The 20,543-nt window shown below is 42.2% G+C and overlaps 1 protein-coding gene across 1 annotated transcript in view; it reads left to right on the forward strand.

Moving 5' to 3' along the window:
* bard1 (BRCA1 associated RING domain 1) overlaps positions 1 to 20,543 on the forward strand; it is a 49,790-nt gene that overhangs the window by 21,022 nt on the left and 8,225 nt on the right. Inside the window, exons 7-9 of the mRNA XM_079519115.1 lie at positions 3,631 to 3,748; positions 4,101 to 4,236; positions 5,904 to 5,996. Coding sequence (XP_079375241.1) covers positions 3,631 to 3,748; positions 4,101 to 4,236; positions 5,904 to 5,996 — 347 coding nt within the window. The remainder of the gene's footprint in view (positions 1 to 3,630; positions 3,749 to 4,100; positions 4,237 to 5,903; positions 5,997 to 20,543) is intronic.

Here is a 20,543-nt window from a genome sequence, read left to right on the forward strand (position 1 = left end):
AATTTTCCATACATTATTTTTTTATTTCTTTAGATATTCTGTCGGCATGCTGCAGCATAAACCAAAAGTGATGTCTTTGCCGCCCGAGTGTGTGGATCTTTGCATTTAATACGATAGAGCCATGGACCGTTTCCATTTGTTTGTGTGTGTGTGTGTGTGTCTGTGTGACTGTGTGTTTGTGTGGAGGTATGAATCCAAATGAAATATTTTATGGACCACTGGACCTATTAATTGTCCCCCAGGTGTTATCTTTGCTGACGCCTAATCTTTTAGAGACGACCCACTGGTTTTCCCTTCCCACCTCCTTCCTCCCTTTCCTAATTCTCCCTCCATTCTTTGTCTCCTCGCTCGGTGCAAGGTGTCATTGGTCTTACTTCACGTAATTAGCAGAAACTATTCAGAGTCTGTAATAAATGTACTATCATGTGACATAAAGATTGCTGCTAGTACTTTTACTTTCATCTCTGGGTAATTATGTGTCCACTTAACCACTTACACCAGGGGTGGGCAACTGGCGGCCCACACCTTCACTTAATGCGGCCCACATGTTAATATCAGAATACTGATATAGTATTGATTTCAGCTCTTACAATTCCAAACCCGCTTTAATTACTTCATGACTAGTATTAAATGACTAGTACTTAATGACTAGTATTAAAATGTTATTGTCTTTTTGTGTCCAATGTAGTTATGTTAACAGTTCATAAAGTTAACATAACTGTAACTAGTCTTTATGTGCATCGCTGCGTAAAATGCGATATTTTGGGCTTGATTAGAGCTTAATTTGACTTAGTTATTAAAATCAACGATCGCTTAGCATCCCGCTTAGCATGATCGCTTCAGCACAGTCCAAAACTACTACCGGATGTTATTGTTTGTTAAACCGGAAGTGCTTTCGCCAGATTTGTTCAAAATCGGCATAATGGTGACGTTACATCTGACAGTTCAGCACAGTCCAAAACTACTACCGGATGTTATTGTTTGTTAAACCGGAAGTGCTTTCGCCAGATTTGTTCAAAATCGGCATAATGGTGACGTTACCTCCACCATCAGGACTGGGTATAATACTATAGGATTGCCGTGTCAGAATGAGATATAGTGTGTTTATCACAGATTTTTCTATTGGCATTAAAATGACGAATTAAACATATGAATATTGCAGGCAGAAGGCACAATCCACTGTTAATTAGGCTGGCCATAAGCCAGTTACAATATAGCAAAAATAACTGATCTACAAGCTCAAAACGCGTCGCAAATGAGCTTGTAGATCGGCTATTTATGCTACGATAGTAATATGCACTGTGGCCCTCTGGAGTGAGTGTGGACTGGAAATATATTGGCCATCGTCACAGTTGCCCACCCCTGACTTACACTATAGTTAACCGTGTTCCCCCTGGGCCCTATACAGTACCATGCCCCCTCCAGTCGATCGCCGTCAATAGGCGATCGACAAGCTCATAGCGTGGCACGTTGCAACGCAATATGACCTGATCATAGATTAGCTATTTTTGGAGAATGTTTATTTTGGCATGCCCAGAATATGGGCATGCTGTTAACGTGCTTCTGGCCTTATGAGATTGTAAATGGGCAACTTGTTCTCACCACTGTGTGCATACAGATACATGGTGTGTATGTTCTCACCGCTGTGTGCATACAGATACATGGTGTGTATATGTTCTCACCGCTGTGTACATACAGATACATGGCGTGTATGTTCTCACCACTGTGTGCATACAGATACATGGCGTGTTCTCACCGCTGTGTGCATACAGATACATGGCGTGTTCTCACCACTGTGTGCATACAGATACATGGCGTGTTCTCACCGCTGTGTGCATACAGATACATGGCGTGTTCTCACCACTGTGTACATACAGATACATGGCGTGTTCTCACCACTGTGTACATACAGATACATGGCGTGTATGTTCTCACCACTGTGTGCATACAGATACATGGCGTGTATGTTCTCACCACTGTGTGCATACAGATACATGGGCAACTTGTTCTCACCACTGTGTGCATACAGATACATGGCGTGTATGTTCTCACCACTGTGTGCATACAGATACATGGGCAACTTGTTCTCACCACTGTGTGCATACAGATACATGGCGTGTATGTTCTCACCACTGTGTACATACAGATACATGGCGTGTATGTTCTCACCGCTGTGTACATACAGATACATGGCGTGTATGTTCTCACCACTGTGTGCATACAGATACATGGCGTGTATGTTCTCACCGCTGTGTGCATACAGATACATGGCGTGTATGTTCTCACCACTGTGTGCATACAGATACATGGCGTGTATGTTCTCACCACTGTGTGCATACAGATACACGGCGTGTATGTTCTCACCGCTGTGTGCATACAGATACATGGTGTGTATGTTCTCACCACTGTGTGCATACAGATACATGGCGTGTATGTTCTCACCGCTGTGTGCATACAGATACATAGCGTGTATGTTTTCTCACCGCTGTGTGCATACAGATACATGGCGTGTATGTTCTCACCACTGTGTGCATACAGATACATGGCGTGTATGTTTTCTCACCGCTGTGTGCATACAGATACACGGCGTGTATGTTCTCACCACTGTGTGCATACAGATACACGGCGTGTATGTTCTCACCGCTGTGTGCATACAGATACATGGCGTGTATGTTCTCACCGCTGTGTGCATACAGATACATGGCGTGTATGTTCTCACCACTGTGTGCATACAGATACACGGCGTGTATGTTCTCACCGCTGTGTGCATACAGATACATGGCGTGTATGTTCTCACCGCTGTGTGCATACAGATACATGGCATGTTCTCACCACTGTGTGCATACAGATACATGGCATGTTCTCACCACTGTGTGCATACAGATACATGGCGTGTATGTTCTCACCGCTGTGTGCATACAGATACATGACGTGTATGTTCTCACCACTGTGTGCATACAGATACATGGCGTGCCAAAGTGTTAACAACGTGCACTGTAATGAACTAACTAATCACTGAACGACGGCCAACGGCTAACTTGTCCCTATTCTTCTAATATGTATTTTACACCTGTAAAAAATGATTTAGAAATGTACATGAAAGTGTATTAACCACTTGAACCGCAGCATCCACATTCTGGTGGTAACGTGTCATTATTTTGAGACGTCCCATTGGTCCGACTGGCCCCCATTATGACTAACCCTATCCCTAACCTAACACTAACCTGACAGACGAAATAATGGGATGTTGGAATTCTGAGTGGATTTACAAGCTCACAAGCTTGGTGTAGACTGGGGGACCCAACTCGGGTCCGTTTTACTAAGTGTATAGGGGATACATGGTTAAGTAAATGTAACCTTTAGCATCTATATATGTAGTGTGTATGCACTGGAGTGGAACAGGACTGAGACATGGATTCACGCACACGGGGAAGCAGAAACAATACCAGTCTTGTGCTTACACACTCGGGTATACCTGTCATGATGTTATCCATCTTTATATATTTGGCTTTGCCCTCTGTACACACACAGACTGCAATTTTACTGTGTGCGCGCATGCGTGTGTGTGTGTGCGTGCATGTTTTATTTGATTTGTTTTCAAGTAAAACAAAGCCTCTTTCTTAATGACAGGAATCTGCATGGAAAGCGGCCGGCAGACTACGCAGTCACTCCGGAGATGCAGGCAGTGTTCCAGACAGTCTCGGAAGGACCCGACCCTGCTGGCACAGCGATTACTCCTCCAGCCTCGGTAGGGCCACATGGGAATTAGAATAGTGTATGGCACAAGATTAAACTGGTATGAAGTCAGATTTGACCTTGACCTACTGTAGTAGAAACATGAGACTGAAACTAAATGATGCATGCATTCATAAACCATAATGTCGTCGATGTTCCGTACTGTAGGTCCCCACAGAGATGAACCCTTCTAGTTGGGGTACAGCACATTTTAATGACTAACCATTGCTTAAAAAAGACCAACGTCCTTTTTTCTCTCTTTGACGCCTTTCCTCTAGAGTACAAGACTTTTCATTATGTGGGTGAGTGCATCCTCTTTCTTTTTTTTTTGACCCTGTGTGCTATTTTGTTGTGTACTGTTCTAGCTGAGCAGTGTGGTGGCAAGAAGGGAGGAGCAGGTGGTGCTTCTGGCCAGTAAACTGTCCCGAGCCCAGCAGAACCAAGTGGCCAAACTGGGCCGGCTACTGGGAGGAAAAAAAGCGGAGGCTTTCTCCGGCTCAGGTACAATTTAAGCATTTAGCAGACACCCTTAACAAGCGCGAGATCATCAGAGTAAGCATGAACCCACTAACAAGGTAAATCGTCACATAAGTAGAGTGCAAAATGAGCCTCAGTGAAACTAGGATATCTGGTAAAAAATAATCTAACCTACAGTAGCATCTGTCTAAACTAAATGTGAACTAAATGACATTTCAACTTTTGTGGTCAAGAAAAAACGTATCTAAATAACAAACGTGTGAACAAGTATAGTAAACTAGTGTCTTAAGCATTGAACAATGTGACAAGAAGGGAATCGGATACAAGGAGAGGAGTGTAAATGGGTGAGGTGAAGTCTGAAGTGGTACATCCACTGAAGGATGTTCCTAAACTGCTGGTTGAATTGTCCCCGTGTTTGTAGCATTTTCATAGTGTTTGATACTTCTGAAGTATGGAAGTTTTTGTCTCACATCCCACCCAGACGTTTAAGTTTTACCAGCTATATTTGACCTTTTTTGCGTGAAGTAAAGAGAACCTCCAGATGGTAGCTACTTAAGGATTATCACTCACAGAACCACAGCAGTAACTAGTGAGAGCTTTCATAGCTTCATATGTCATTCTGATAGAGTAGCCGAGGTGGCAGCTTCTTCACTGTTGCCTAGTAATGGCTGGAAGAACAGCAGAATGCAAAAGTAATTGAAGCGATTCCTCATAAGCCGTTTGGAAGCACTGTCAGAGTGACGAACAAACAGTAATGGAAATTAGGAGTGTTTCTCTCCCCGTCTCCAAAGTCTGACCGGAGGGGATTGAAGTTGACGCTTTCAGAAAATCACTGGCGTGTTGAACTTAAGGCGAGGCGAATCCACACTTGACGCACTATGCAAGGATCTTTTCGCCCCGGAGATATAATTATAGTCATTTGGTAGTTGTCAGCCACTGCGGCTTGTTGACTGAAGAGGCAATAAGCCTGTGCTTAATTTTTGATTAACCCATTGATACCTGAGGCTGAATCTGGGAACGCCTTCTAGGGCCTGACCTAAGGTTTCTGAAAACCTTCAAATTTTGATTCATTATTTTTTTAAATGTTTTTTCAAAAATAGCAGACCTACAAGTTCATAGCGCGCCACTCGGTGGCGCGCTATGAGCTTGTAGATCTGCTATTTTTCAATAGCTAAATTATAACAATAGCTGATGAGACACAGAGAGAGCGCCGGCATCAAGGGTAGAACAACGTATAGGTTGCACCAGGCATCAATGGGTTAACTCATAATTCTGTGTCTTTGTCTCAGTCTCTTATGAATTGGGCGGTTTCTCAGACTTGCATATCATTGCAGTCAATCAGCAATCTGAACAAAGGCATTTTAATAGTCAGACTCTGTGTCTTTCAAATACCTCCCCATAAAAGGTATATAAAAGGTTGTAAAAATAATAAAAGGAAAGGTTTCATTGCTGTTTTTGAACAAGTGAAGGAGAATGAAATGACATTGTCGTTTCCACCTGAGATTTGATGTTGAATGTAATGATACACTTACACTCCTTTTATATGCTTGTATGCTTGTGACTAACCAGGGCGCAGGGCAGGCACTCTACTTTGTACCCATCCAGTATGCTACTTATCCTGTGAGTCTGTGTGTGTGTACACTGTACCTGATTGAGATATGTTTTCTCCCCCCCCCCCCCCCCTCCCCCAGTGAGCCATGTTGTGGTACCAGACGGACCCATGCCCACCACCCTTTCCACCCTCCTGGGTGTGCTCGCTGGTAGCTGGGTGCTCAGATATAGCTGTGAGTACGAGCTCTCGCCTTGGGTGTCTGTGTGTGTGAATGATGAATTCAAATAGGATATCAGACTGTATCACTGCTCATAGGCTATGGGATGAATCAGACTGTATCACTGCTCATAGGCTATGGGATGAATCAGACTGTATCACTGCTCATAGGCTATGGGATATCAGACTGTATCACTGCTCATAGGCTATGGGAACCATAGGATATCAGACTGTATCACTGCTCATAGGCTATGGGATGAATCAGACTGTATCACTGCTCATAGGCTATGGGATGAATCAGACTGTATCACTGCTCATAGGCTATGGGATATCAGACTGTATCACTGCTCATAGGCTATGGGAACCATAGGATATCAGACTGTATCACTGCTCATAGGCTATGGGAATCATGGGATGCTGCAATGTGCCAGAAACGGCTTGCGAAAAAACTGTTTACTTGTATGCCTTTTATTTATAGAAGGGGCCCTGCAGGAAACGGCTAATAACCTCAGTACTAATCAGTACTAATGTTTTAGCCATTAAGCCACACGGTCCTTTTTACGATGTTATGCCATTAAGATACACATGACCACAACTCTTAACAGTACACTCGCCAAGTACCAAGTGTTGATACATATCTGATAAATTCATGGAACATCTAGGGAATTTTACCAAATATGTTTGGGCTGCAGCCTAATTCAGGAAATATTTAAGTCATTTTTCAAAAGAAATCTACTCAAACTAACACTAATCAATGGTTCGTTTTGCAACTCGAGGCCCACCTGGGTAGGTGTTGAGATGTTCAGGGTCCTCATATGGAAATACATGTAATACTGTAATGAATAACCGGCCATTTAAAATAATATTTAGTTTTTTTTTTAACATTAGATGTACTATTCCAAAAGACTTTTTCTGATGTCGAGGTTTGTCCATTATAGAAAGAATTGTGGCTGTTTTCTGAGTGTTTGTAGTGCATTGGGAAGTGGACCCACAGCCTGCTGACCAGCACTGCACAAATCTGTGTGACACGCCTGCAAATTGCTTTAGTTGTGAACTTGTTAATATTAGCTGCATAGGAACTGTAGGAAGGTTGGGTACCGGATATATACATATAAATGCATTATGAATGTGTTTACAATGCATTATATACCCGGCCTTCCTATACAGTGTTACCACCATCAAGATGTTTTGTGAGCCTATCGGTGGTTGCAGTCTCAAGTCGTAGTTTGGGTGCACACACTACGATACGCAGGATGGACTATTATTTGAAAGTCAAAGTTTTTTGTTTTTCTTTCATTTTCATCCTCTGTTGACATCACCAAACAATTCCCAGAGCTCCCATTTGTCCTGTGTATACTGCAGCTGTATACCAGCAGTAATTTCTGTCATACACAACCTCAGTGACCCTTTCCACATATTTCTGCATGACTTTCTCTGTCCATTTGGTTCAAATCGATACGACACACACAGTAGCACGTTACTATATTCCTCCTCTTGTTCCTCATATTCATGTCTGTACGAGTCAGACATACTTGGCTCACCAAAAGCAGGTATTAGTGTTTTAAGTTATAACCCTGTCCTGTATTGTTGTGCTGTCCCAAGTAAAAATGCAGAGTGATGCTACGCTGACCAGACAAAAGTGTCTACTGTAATACAGGGCAATATTTGTCTTTTTTCGTTATTTTTATTTTTTTGCTGCTAATACAAGTATACAAATGTTTCTACTTGGACATGTTTGGACAGGTTACACAATGACAGGCTTTTTCTGTGGAGCCAAATGTGTAAAATCCTAGGAACATGTTAGCCACACTGTATGCCTGTAATCTTTAACCAAAAACCTGGCAGTACTTAAGAGATGTGTTATCCCTTTATCATTAATTACAAAAAATGCAGTATAACTTTGGCAAGGAAAGGAACCAAGGAAATCACAGTAGCTAATTCTGCCTCATTTTATTTAATTTTCGTTGATTCATTTTGCAACAAAAACTTTGATTCTTTACATAAATTAACCAGCAATAAATTATCTAAACGAATAAACGTAACCAATATACTTATTATCCTCAGTACCCTGTGTTCATGGGTGGGAAGCCGGTAACTGCACTAGCGACTCCTATACTGTAGGTTGGTGGTCAGGTTGTCTGTTCAGTGGGGATAAATGGTGTTTTTCCACATGCAGTACGTCCTCCCACTGAAACTTCTCACTGTCAGGTGAAAAGAGTCTCCTGGAAACTACTATACACACTAGTGTGTATAGTAAGGAGACAAATGACTGTCTACACCGCCCACATGACCAACTGTAGGGGTGAGCAGTGACAGGAATTACACGTGATGGAAAAAAAAATGAGAATTGTCCATGAAAAACGAAAAAGGATTTGTGAGAAGAGAAGCCAACTTATTTGCAGTTCCCACCATCTAATTCTTGGTTTGCATAAACAAACAGGCTACTGGCTGGTACTTTTCATTCACGACAACACTGCTTAAACTGAATCAGGAGCTCTCCACTCAGCTGCACCAGGTGACCATGAACATTGAATATATGCATGCTGTAGCAGAGGTATTTCAATGTATTCCAAAGAAGGCAAGGACACTCCAAATTGACTATTTCCACCCAATTATTTAGCGCCTTAGGGGAATAAAGGACACAGCATAAACTAAGGGACAACTGTACAACAGAAAATAAACATTTACTGAAATGTGAACTGAAATTATAACTACTTGTAAACCCAAAGTAAATAAGTCTCTTTCACAGAGGTTCCAAACAATACAATCTTTTGTTATCCCACCACCGTGGAGGTTGTAGGTTTGAATCCACCATGGTGCAACTGATAATTGTCACTGCACGGAATCCTCTGGGCTGGGGCAGCAACTGTGCTGTCATCAGGGAGAGTTGAGCGGGAGGAGTAGGACGAAGGCTCTACATCCTCCCGGTGGGGGATCCTCACTGGCAGGTGAGTCGGTAAGATACAACAGTGACAAGTACCACATCAAGTGTGTGGCCGGAATCAATTGGCACGACGATTTAATTGGAGAGAAAAAAATGGGGTAAAAAGCACAAAAATAAGGAGGTCTTTCGTGAGTCCGAAGTAGCAAAGGTTGTTTTGGTGGGAGGAAAGATTTGAGTGTCTGCCGTTCAGCTGTCCCTCAGAGATGTCATCACTAACTGTGGGCGGCTGTGGCTCAGGAGGTAGAGCAGGTCGTCCAATGATCCCTGGGTCGGCGGTTCGAATCCCGGCTCCTCCTGTCCACATGTCGAAGTGTCCTTGGGCAAGACACGGAACCCTACATTGCCTCCAATGAGTTGGTCGGTGTGAGCTTGCCACCATTGGTGTGTGAATGTGGGAAGTGAGGACGCTGGCGTCGACTGTTCGCTGCTTCACCTCCCAATGTATGAATGAATTAATCATTGTAACGTGCTTTGAGCACTTGGAAAGGCGCTATAAAAATGCAATTCATTATTATTATGAACTGTTCAGTAGGGCTCTTCTAGCTGCCACAGCTTCGGCGTCATGGAATCATCAGCAGGGTTAAGCTGGGAGCAACCAATTCCCGCAGAAAGAAACTAAAAGCTTAAACTCCCCTGTGCAGAAAGCAGCTGGTGTCAACCAGCCAGTTAACCCACTCTCTCTCCCAGTCCAACAGCCTCTCCACCAAGTCTCCACCTTGCGAAACACAAATGATCAAGCAATACAAAGTATACAAAATAATTCAAATAATACAAGATACCAAAATTATATACCCCAACCCATTAAAACCGGGAAAGCATGCCATTGTAGCGATATGTAAGCTATACGCTATCAGTTTTTCAGAAAACTGTTAGGATTTTGAAGGCATTTGTAGAATCGGCCTCAGGTCTTAATTAATGGGCGAATACAAAATAATATAACACAAAATAAATACTCCATTCCATATAACATCATTACCATGTTTTATCTATATGGTTGAATCTGTGTGAAAACAGTTGTGAGTAAGCTTATGCCTGGATTGGAAGGCTTTTTATTTTGACCATCTTCAGTTCTGTATAGAGACGATAGGCATTGGGCTTTATTGATAATCAATATAACGATCAAATCATCACAAGACAATTCTGTGCAGTTATAGCACAATAGTATAGTAATCTAATGCACGATTATAATACAAACTAGAAAAAGTGCCCTTCCGGGCACAGGTCTCCACCAGGAGGATAGGAGTGTGTGTGATGTTTGGCAAAATGTTTAGGAGGATGTTTTTTTGTTTGTTTTTGCAACAATTTTCTTCATTTTGTTGAGGAAATGCAGAGCCAGATCACTCATAGCATCTCTGAGGATATCATTCTGGATGAGTAGGACATGTGCAGCATTTTGTACACAACGGGCCACTCCTGAAAACTTTGGAAGGCAATCTTAGCCAATCAGTGTACAATCTGAGAAATCCAACAGACTCGTCTTGATCACATGACTACAGAGATCATGTGTACCGATTGCCATTTCTTCATACGCCTTTGATGGCAACTGGATGATTTGAGGCATTTTGTTCCAAAAATGTGTTTTGCAAAAATCAACCTGTTGGTGGCGCTATAACAGGCCTATGTGAAAAGGGTGGGATATATTCCTCAGCCTAGTAAGAAAATGTGTGAAAGATTTCACGTAAATTGCATGCTGCGTTCATGATTTGAGGCTTTTGTTCAAAACGGGGCAATCTTGCAAACTCCGAAAGCCAATTATAGCCAATTAGGATGGAATATGAAATATCGGACCGATCCGACATGAGCACATGACCATAGAGATACTGTGTAATGATTTGTGAGATTTTTGGACAGAATCTGGAGGAGTAATATCAAAATATGTGTTTTACAAAAGTCGGCCTCCTGGTGGCGCTATAAAAGGCAGATGCGGAAAATGCAGGTCAAAGGTTTGTCCTTGGCCTCTAGGGAGTGTGCATGCAACGTTTCACGCAGATCGTGGGTGCAGTTTTAGGTAAAAAATGTGAAAAGCTGCCTCATGGTGGCGCTATAACAGGGCGTTCTGGAAAATGTGGGGCAGAGGTTCATCGTTGGCATCCAGGGAGTGTGTGTGCAAAGTTTGTATTTAAAGTCTGTCTGCGTTTTACAGTGGTCTACCTCGTCATCTGTTTTTACTTTGGACCTTTGCCTGGTTGGAAATCCCAGAATTCTACACTTTCATGTTGTAAGGAGATGTATAGAGTCAGTAAAACACTGTTGCAAGGAGATAGTCAGTAAAACACTGTTGTAAGGAGATAGAGTCAGTAAAACACTGTTGTAAGGAGATAGTCAGTAAAACACTGTTGTAAGGAGATGTATAGAGTCAGTAAAACACTGTTGTAAGGAGATAGTCAGTAAAACACTGATGTGTGGTGACTCTCCTATTGGCCTTCACTGATGTGTGACTCTCCTATTGGCCTTCACTGATGTGTGACTCTCCTATTGGCCTTCACTGATGTGTGGAGACTCTCCTATTGGCCTTCACTGATGTGTGGAGACTCTCCTATTGGCCTTCACTGATGTGTGACTCTCCTATTGGCCTTCACTGATGTGTGACTCTCCTATTGGCCTTCACTGATGTGTGACTCTTCTATTGGCCTTCACTGATGTGTGACTCTCCTATTGGCCTTCACTGATGTGTGGTGACTCTCCTATTGGCCTTCACTGATGTGTGGTGACTTTCCTATTGGCCTTCACTGATGTGTGCCTAGGATTACTATACAATATCCATATTGATTTCCATAAAAATATGATAGCTAAGACAGACTACATCACAAATTAAAATAGTCAATCCCTCTAATCACTCACCAGTGGATCTCTCTCTCTCTCTCTCTCCCCCTGATGTGTTGCGTACGTGTGAATTGGGTCAGTATGTGTGTCTCACAGACAGTTGGCAGTGCTGCAATTGACAACGTCTCCCCTGTGGGTTCCTGTCTCTCCCTTGATTCTGACAGTAAGACTCTCTCAATAATGCCACAATATCAACTTCTCTATTCTTCTCTCTCTCACAGACATGTCTTCATCAATAATGCCACTATGCCAACTTCTCTATTCTCTCTCTCACACAAGAAACTATAAAGGTCATTGACCCTTTCAGTTCAACTAGGCCTTTCTGAAGGGTTCTATCTGGTGCAACTGTCCTTCAGAGGGTCACCACTTATACAAACTACCCTGACCTCGACCCTGACCTCGACCCTGACCTCGACCCCGACCTTGACCCCAACAGCCTACAGTCCAATAAATTGTCTTAGTATAAAAGTGTGAAAAGAGACTATTCAAATACTTCAATACAATTAAAACAGCCTTTCTTTCACACCATCAGAATGAAACAATACAAGGAAGAATCATTTAGGAATCCTTAAACATTCTGCTGAGAAATAGCCTTCCTGCCCAGGTTCAAATCACTCGGAAACATCAAAGTATGAAATTCAAATGACTATAGTTGGGACTTCTTTAAAGTGACTGACGTTTGGAGTCCAATGCTCTTCCTCAGTGTCTGTTATAATCACTCAACACCACAATGCTCTTCCTCAGTGTCTGTTATAGTCACTCAACACCACAATGCTCTTCCTCAGTGTCTGTTATAATCACTCAACACCACAATGCTCTTCCTCAGTGTCTGTTATAGTCACTCAACACCACAATGCTCTTCCTCAGTGTCTGTTATAATCACTCAACACCACAATGCTCTTCCTCAGTGTCTGTTATAGTCACTCAACACCACAATGATCTTCCTCAGTGTCTGTTATAGTCGCTCAACACCTGCCCAAGTTTGGGTTGGGGATGTGCATGTCTTTGTTGTGAATTTCCTCAGAAATGATGCCGGTGGATTGACACATATTATGGGTCAATCCACCGGCATCATTGCTGAGGAAATTCACACCACAGTAGCTGCTTTCTGATTGGCTAGAAGCAGTGCAATTTTACCACATCGCTGTTCTCTCAAAGAGTCCATCATCAACGTCCTCTCTTGTGACTTCTGTTCCATCAAGCTGTACAAGGAGAGCAGTCTGAAAACCCACTACAATATCTGAAGACGTGTACACCTCAACTGGAGTCAATTCAACTCAGAAACTCAACTCAACTCAATTCAACTCAGAAATTCAACTGAACTCAACCTAAAATGTCTGAAGACATCTACACCACACCAGAACCGACCGACGACACTTATGAAACCCTCAGTGTTTCTGACCCTGAGAACACAGCACGGCATGGAGGTATAGAACTAACCGTCTACGAAAACCTCCGAGGTTCTGACCCTGGGAACACAGCACAGCATGGAGGTAAAAACAAAGAATACTATTACTACTACTACTACTACTACTAATAATAATAATACAATGATTTAAGTAACACATCTATCGATCTTACGCAATAGCAGTTGTATAGTGTCGGCGAAGCCAAATCACAGTGCCTCTCTTTAATATCAATGCTTTATTGGATGTGTTTAATGGTACACTAACATGTATTCACATGCAATCATATCACTGTAGCAACACAATACATGTGCTCTGCCTTAATGTATACAATAATAGTGAAAATGTGTCTGATGTTTACATTCAGGATTTAAGAAGAATGTCTTCAAAGCTGTTGCAGCGTGTGTGGGGCTGCTCCTATTGGCTGGCATCATTGTCCTGGTCATACTCCGTGAGTAGCATTTTATAAACACTACTGTATCATTATGTCTCATATTTGAGTCAGGAATAGTTTGATTGATTGATTGATTACTTTATTAACAGTTCGCCAAAAAGAACACATGCAGGAAAGTTCAATACAAAGTCTGATATTTGAAGATTTGGTGTGTGTGTGTGTGTGTGCGCGCGCGTGCGTGCGTGCAATAAGTCAAAACATGAGCTTTAGGAGTGCATTGACCAGAGAATATACCGCCCAAATTATAGACATTTGTCCGACAACACCAAAATAAATGACTGCAGTGTGGACCTTTAGGACCTGGTCCTGTCTGTCCTTGTGGACACATAGATACTTTACAATGACAAACGCTACATGCAGGCACGGAGATACTGGGGGGGAAGGGGGGTTGGTCTCCCCCCGGCCCGGACCTCTTGGGGGCCCGGGCTGTCAGATGATCGATGGATGATTTTTTACACAGTCACTCACGACAGATAAAACCAGCGGGCCCCCGCGAATCCCGCATCCTCCCGCAATTAACCAGATACAGAGATTATAGCTATAGCCTATAATAGCAAAATATGAATGTCTGATGAGAATGTATAATTTCCCTACTGCGCTGGACAAGCACTGTGGAGTCTGTCTCACTCTCTCCAACAGACATCCTCAGCCACGCTCCCAAAGTGGCAGCACCTGTCAATCATTAGTAGGCTAATCACTCTCTGTGAGAAGTGCATGTGTGGAGTTCCTTTTCTCCACAACAGACTTTTTCGCTTCTAAACCACTTGTTGCTCTGTGTGCGTCACGGTCACTCAGCAATAAGGTGAAACAGAACACAAAGATGAGCAGGCTATTTGTTTTTTTAACACGCAGCCTCTCCCTCTCTCTCTCTCTCTGTCTCTCTCTGTCTCTCTCTCTCTCTCTCTCTCTCTCTCTCTGTCTCTCTCTCTCTCTCTCTCTCTCTCTCTCTCTCTCTCTCTCTCTCTCTCTCTCTCTCTCTCTCTCTCATATGTGTGCGCCCTGCTGCGCAATGTCTGTGATTGTGAAATGAAATGATTACTATATTTACCCAGGGTATCTGGGCTAAGCTCAAGAACTTGTTTCCAGCCAGGCCCTGCTCATAGAACATTCATCGTAGTGGTTCAATGCCTTGTTCAAGGGCACTTCAGCGGTGGTAATTTTAACGTGTCGGACCGCTGATTCGAACTGGCGACCTTCCGGTATCAAGACCGCTCCGCAATCCGTTCGGCCACCGCTGCCATGTGAGACTATGGTTTAGCGATATGAAACGATAAAATTGCGGGATGGTGCAGGACTAAATGGGACTTATTCTTTTGTTGCGGACGGGAGCGGCGGACAGGTGCTTGCAAAGTTGCACAGCAGCAGCATAAAAATAAATATTATTTGTATTAGCTTGTCCGACACCTTGTCTGACAAGGCCCGGTCGTGTGGTCAACCGGGTTGTTCCGCCTCTGGCTACATGACAGATTAAAATATGAAAATCTAAAACTAGAACTTCACCCCTGTGGCAACCGGACACCTCTATTTGTCTCATTGTCAAATGCAATAAAGTTGGATGTAAAACTAATCAGTGTGTTGATTATCCTTCTTGCAGATTTGGACCTGACTAAACAGAGAGACCAGTGGAAGACCAGACATGACAACCTGACCGAACAGACTGACCATTTTGACAAGTTAGAGACCAGACTTGACAACATGACTGAACAGAGAGGCCAGTTACTGACCAGACTTAACACCATGACTGAAGAGAGAGACCAGTGGAAGACCAGACATGACAACCTGACCGAACAGACTGACCATTTTGACAAGTTAGAGACCAGACTTAACAACATGACTGAACAGAGAGGCCAGTTACTGACCAGACTTAACACCATGACTAAACAGAGAGACCAGTGGAAGACCAGACATGACAACCTGACCGAACAGACTGACCATTTTGACAAGTTAGAGACCAGACTTAACACCATGACTGAACAGAGAGACCAGTTGCAGACTAGTTATGATGAGTTACTGACCAGACATACCAAGAGGATTCTTTGTGGTCAGTAAGACGTCACTGTTTTTATACATTCTTATATCATGTTGTTCATAATTTTGTCATTAATCTGATCACATTAAAAACAGTGTCTAACATTATATTTTGTTGTTAGAATCACATGGATTTACACATTTAGGTGGTGATGGGTGTTACTACATCTCTACTGGAAGGAAGACCTGGGAGGACAGCAGAACATTCTGTACAGCCTGGCAATCTGACCTGATGACCATAAAGAGCAGAGAGAAGCAGGTGCAGTGTGTGTGTGTGTGTGTGTGTGTGTGTGTGTGTGTGTGTGTGTGTGTGTGTGTGTGTGTGTGTGTGTGTGTGTGTGTGTGTGTGTGTGTGTGTGTGTGTGTGTGTGTGTGTGTGTGTGTGTGTGTGTGTGTGTGTGTGTGTGTGTGTGTGTGTGTGTGTGTGTGTGCTGTAAGTGTACATCTAGTTGAGACACACATCTAGTATTGTACACATTGTACTTCAGTAACCAGCTGCTTGTCTGTCCAGGACTTTGTTGACAGACTCGTTGGCAGAAACAAGAAAGTGTGGATTGGATTGACCGACAGCGAGACAGAAGGAGTGTGGAAGTGGGTGGATGGAACACCACTGACCACAACGTAAGACTTTACCTTCATTATTCTACTGAGGCCGATTCTAAAAACGCCTTCTAAATACTGACCTAAGTTTTCTGAAAAACAAATATTTATATAGCAGCATCACATTTCTTTAATACTGTACATACTGTACAGAACCCCAAGAGGGGTTCCCGTCCAGAATGGGTTAAAGAAAACAATTTAACTACATTTATTGTCAGCAAACTACATTTCACATTATTTCCTCTTCATATTTATTTCTAAATGGAATCAAAGGCTATAATACAACAGTTACTCTGTATCCGTTGTCTATTTCATTGTCCAGTTAATTTGTATGTAAATATATAATGTAATATAATTTGAAGTCATGATAAAAAAAAACTAAACATTCAGATGAAATCATTGTTGTGAAGGTATTGTAATGTATTAATGTTTCTACTTATACAGGTACTGGCACTCTGGTGAGCCTAATGACCGTGGAGGAGAAGACTGTGCTTTGTTGACTAATGGATGGTACGACCATCCATGTGGGTCAACACTCTATTGGATTTGTGAAATAGTTTTCTAGAGTTATGCATTAACTAGTAATAGTTGTGTATGCACCTGATTAACCCTTTGTGGTGCCTGGAGCTACCACCCGCCTGTGGGGGGGTGAGGGGGTTCAAATAGACAATGAGCTTGTAGATCTGCTATTTTGGGAAATATTCCCCCCATAATAGCCATGCTGGGGTTCAAGAGGATAATTCATATTTCCATTATTCAGATAAAGGGGAGACTATGTAATGTAACATGTAATCAATGAATAACAGCCATCTGTTTTATTTTAACACCACAGACAGATAGATCAATAAAGTGTTTGTGATGAAACTGGGTTTGGTCCAAATCAGTTTGTTAAAGGACCACTTCACCACTTTTCAACCTATCTTCATATAATAGGTCCTCACTAATAATTCTCAAAGATTCTCAAAGATAGTAATTTAAAGTGGCCAGAAATGTGTTGTTTTTGACAGCTAATTGAATTGTAGTCATAGTCTCTTGAATAGTTTTCATGTAGTTTTAGTCACATTTTAGTCACGTTTTATAGTGTTATAGTCTAATATATAACTAACTCTATAGTCGATTTAGTCGAACAAAATGTATTTAGGTGGGCCGTGATGCCGTCATAATGACTTTTTTCTCACTTGCTGAAAATAGCCGATCTACAAGCCCACAACTTGTGAGCTTGTAGATCTATAGGTCTATTTTCAGCATGCAACTAATTGTAAAATGACTTATACTGGATCTCTTGTCCACTAGTCCCTTCCTAACATTTTAGTCTAATTTTTATTTGTTGACGAAATTGTCAGTATATTTAGTCTTAGTTTTAGTCATCATAGCTTAGTTTTTATTTAGTTTCCATTTAGTTTTCGTCAGTGGAAAAAGGTAGTCGACGAACATTTTTGTCTTAGTTTTAGTCGACGAAATCCTAATGACAGTGGGGAAGGAGAAGACTGTGCTATGTTGTCTAATGGAGGATGGTACGACTATACATGTTGGTTCACATGCTATTTGATTTGTGAAATAGTTTTCTAGAGCAGAGGTTCCCAACCACCGGTAAGTCTGGTCTCTAACTTGTCAAAATGGACCTACCGGTATTTACTGTCTCTGAGGTCTCAGAGCTCTTCGATAAAACGTTGAGATTTGAAATGGTCATTGTTCGCTCAATTCTCAACCTTTAAAAAAAAATTAAAACATCTCCATAACCCTTGGGGAGTTTGCTTTCATTCGCTGTATCACACCCGATTCAATTCTTCTTCAATAAAAATCGCTACGAGCGAAGACCATAACATCGGGGGCCGCAGCATTACACATGGCGCACGTAGTAGGTGCCGGTGGCATTTCAACTCATTCCTTTGTGGTGACTCGAATGAAATAAAATACAACTAGAAAAAGTGCCCTTCCGGGCACAGGTCTCCACCAGGAGGATAGGAGTGTGTGTGATGTTTGGCAAAATGTTTAGGAGGATGTTTTTTTTTTCTTCATTTTGTTGAGGAAATGCAGAGCCAGATCACTCATAGCATCTCTGAGGATAGAATTCTGGATGAGCAGGACATGTGCAGCATTTTGTACAAAACGGGCCACTCCTGAAAACTTTGGAAGGCAATCTTAGCCAATCAGTGTACAATCTGAGAAATCCAACAGACTCGTCTTGATCACATGACTACAGAGATCATGTGTACCGATTTGAGGCATTTTGTTCCAAAAATGTGTTTTGCAAAAATCAACCTGTTGGTGGCGCTATAACAGGCCAATGTGAAAAGGGTGGGATATATTCCTCAGCCTAGTAAGAACATGTGTGAAAGATTTCACGTAAATTGCATGCTGCGTTCATGATTTGAGGCTATTGTTGAAAACGGGGCAATCTTGCAAACTGTGAAAGCCAATTATAGCCAATTAGGATGGAATATGAAATATCAGACAGATCCGACTTGAGCACATGACCATAGAGATATTGTGTAACGATTTGTGAGATTTTTGGACAGAATCTGGAGGAGTAATATCCAAAACTGTGTTTTACAAAAGTCGGCCTCCTGGTGGCGCTATAAAAGGCAGATGCGGAAAATGCAGGTAAAAGGTTTGTCCTTGGCCTCTAGGGAGTGTGCATGCAACGTTTCACGCAGATCGGTTCAGTTTTAGGTAAAAATGTGAAAAGCTGCCTCATGGTGGCGCTATAACAGGCCGTTGTGGAAAATGTGGGGCAGAGGTTCATCGTTGGCATCCAGGGAGTGTTTGTGCAAAGTTTGGCATCGACCGGGTTAACGGTGCCGGAGATTAGCTGGTAACGGACGGACGGAAGGAAGGACGGACGGACGGACACACACACACACGGACGGACGGACACACACACGGACGGAGTGCAAAACATACTCTCTCCCCATGCCTTCGGCCTGGTGGAGACAAAAATGAGGCAGTGCCAGGATCTTGGTACTTTTTCTGTTTTGTATTCGTTTATGGAGTTGACTTTAATCATATATTCTAGAGACCATCCGCTATGGTTAAAACAAATGCAAGGATGTCTTTCCTGGGTATTTTGACTTTAACAAGTGGCAAACTTCTGTCAAATAAGTAAATAGAAACATACATCAAGAGTCAAGACCATATACCTCCCATGCCATTCATTAAATCAAATCACAGCATAAAATAATAGAGCATGAGTAGCATTGTACCTTTTGTGAATGCACCTGAACAATCAGGAAATGTATAGAAAATGTAATGTGGGACCTATTCATAGCCTGTGTAAAACACTGTTTGTTGCAGCTAATGTCTTACACCAGTAAAGTTTAATAGGATAACTTGAAGTGTTTAAAGATTGTGCACTCCTACATGATCAATGAAAGTTGGGAGCAGCACACAGACACCCACATGCTCAGCACCAGATTCAGAACGGTGAGAGGTTGTGCTCCGCAGGGACAGCCAGTATGTTCCAGAGGTCCCCATCATCCTTACACAGACAGATGGTTGGTGAGAGGAATGCTTTGGTGAGGGCACAAGTCGATTGTCAAGTTTATTGTCACGTCACAAGATTAGAGGTTTAAAAAAAGCGGGTGAAATTACTTTCTGTACAAGAAGACATGAATTGCTGTTACAAAATAGTTAATCTTGAGAGAAGGAAAATGTCAGTTAAACTTAAAACACACCAATGTTGAGCTGTGTGCTCAATAAATAAATAAACAAAAATAAAATAAAGACAGACTCCTGTGAAGGTACTGTTGTAGCAGCATATATGAAATATTTATGAAGTGAGTGGCCCTAAGGTCCCAACCTGGAATGAACTGTGGGGTTCATTCCAGATTTTTACTTTTACTGTACCTTTTTAAGATTTGAGTAGTCGAAGTAGTCATGGTCTTAAAGGATTTACACAAAAAAGCCCTTGCAGACTTGTTTCCATTGAGGTCATATGTATTCAGTTCATCAACATAACATAACATGAGATTTGGCAGATTCTTCTCAAGCACCCTTTGTGGAAGGAACTTATTCAACTTTGAACCACTCCCCAGCATTCTGAGCTGTACGTGAGGACAGACTTTGCATTGATGCTCTTTAATCTTAGTTCTGAGATTTTATTGTCTCGCTCCAGATGGACTGCATTTATTTCTGGTAAAAGAATGTCACGATTAGTAAGGTGACAGACAACCTTTTATTCATAATGGTCGATAATAGATCACGTAGCGAGGTTTTGTGCCCATACTGTTTGATACGTTTTAGATGAGCTCTTGCAGCCCCTGTCTGCAGTTTCCACCTCTGCTGAGCTCAGCAGTCGATCAAGCAGAG

The sequence above is a fragment of the Electrona antarctica genome, assembly GCF_951216825.1.
Source record: "Electrona antarctica genome assembly, chromosome: 13".
In the NCBI taxonomy this organism is placed as follows: domain Eukaryota; kingdom Metazoa; phylum Chordata; class Actinopteri; order Myctophiformes; family Myctophidae; genus Electrona; species Electrona antarctica.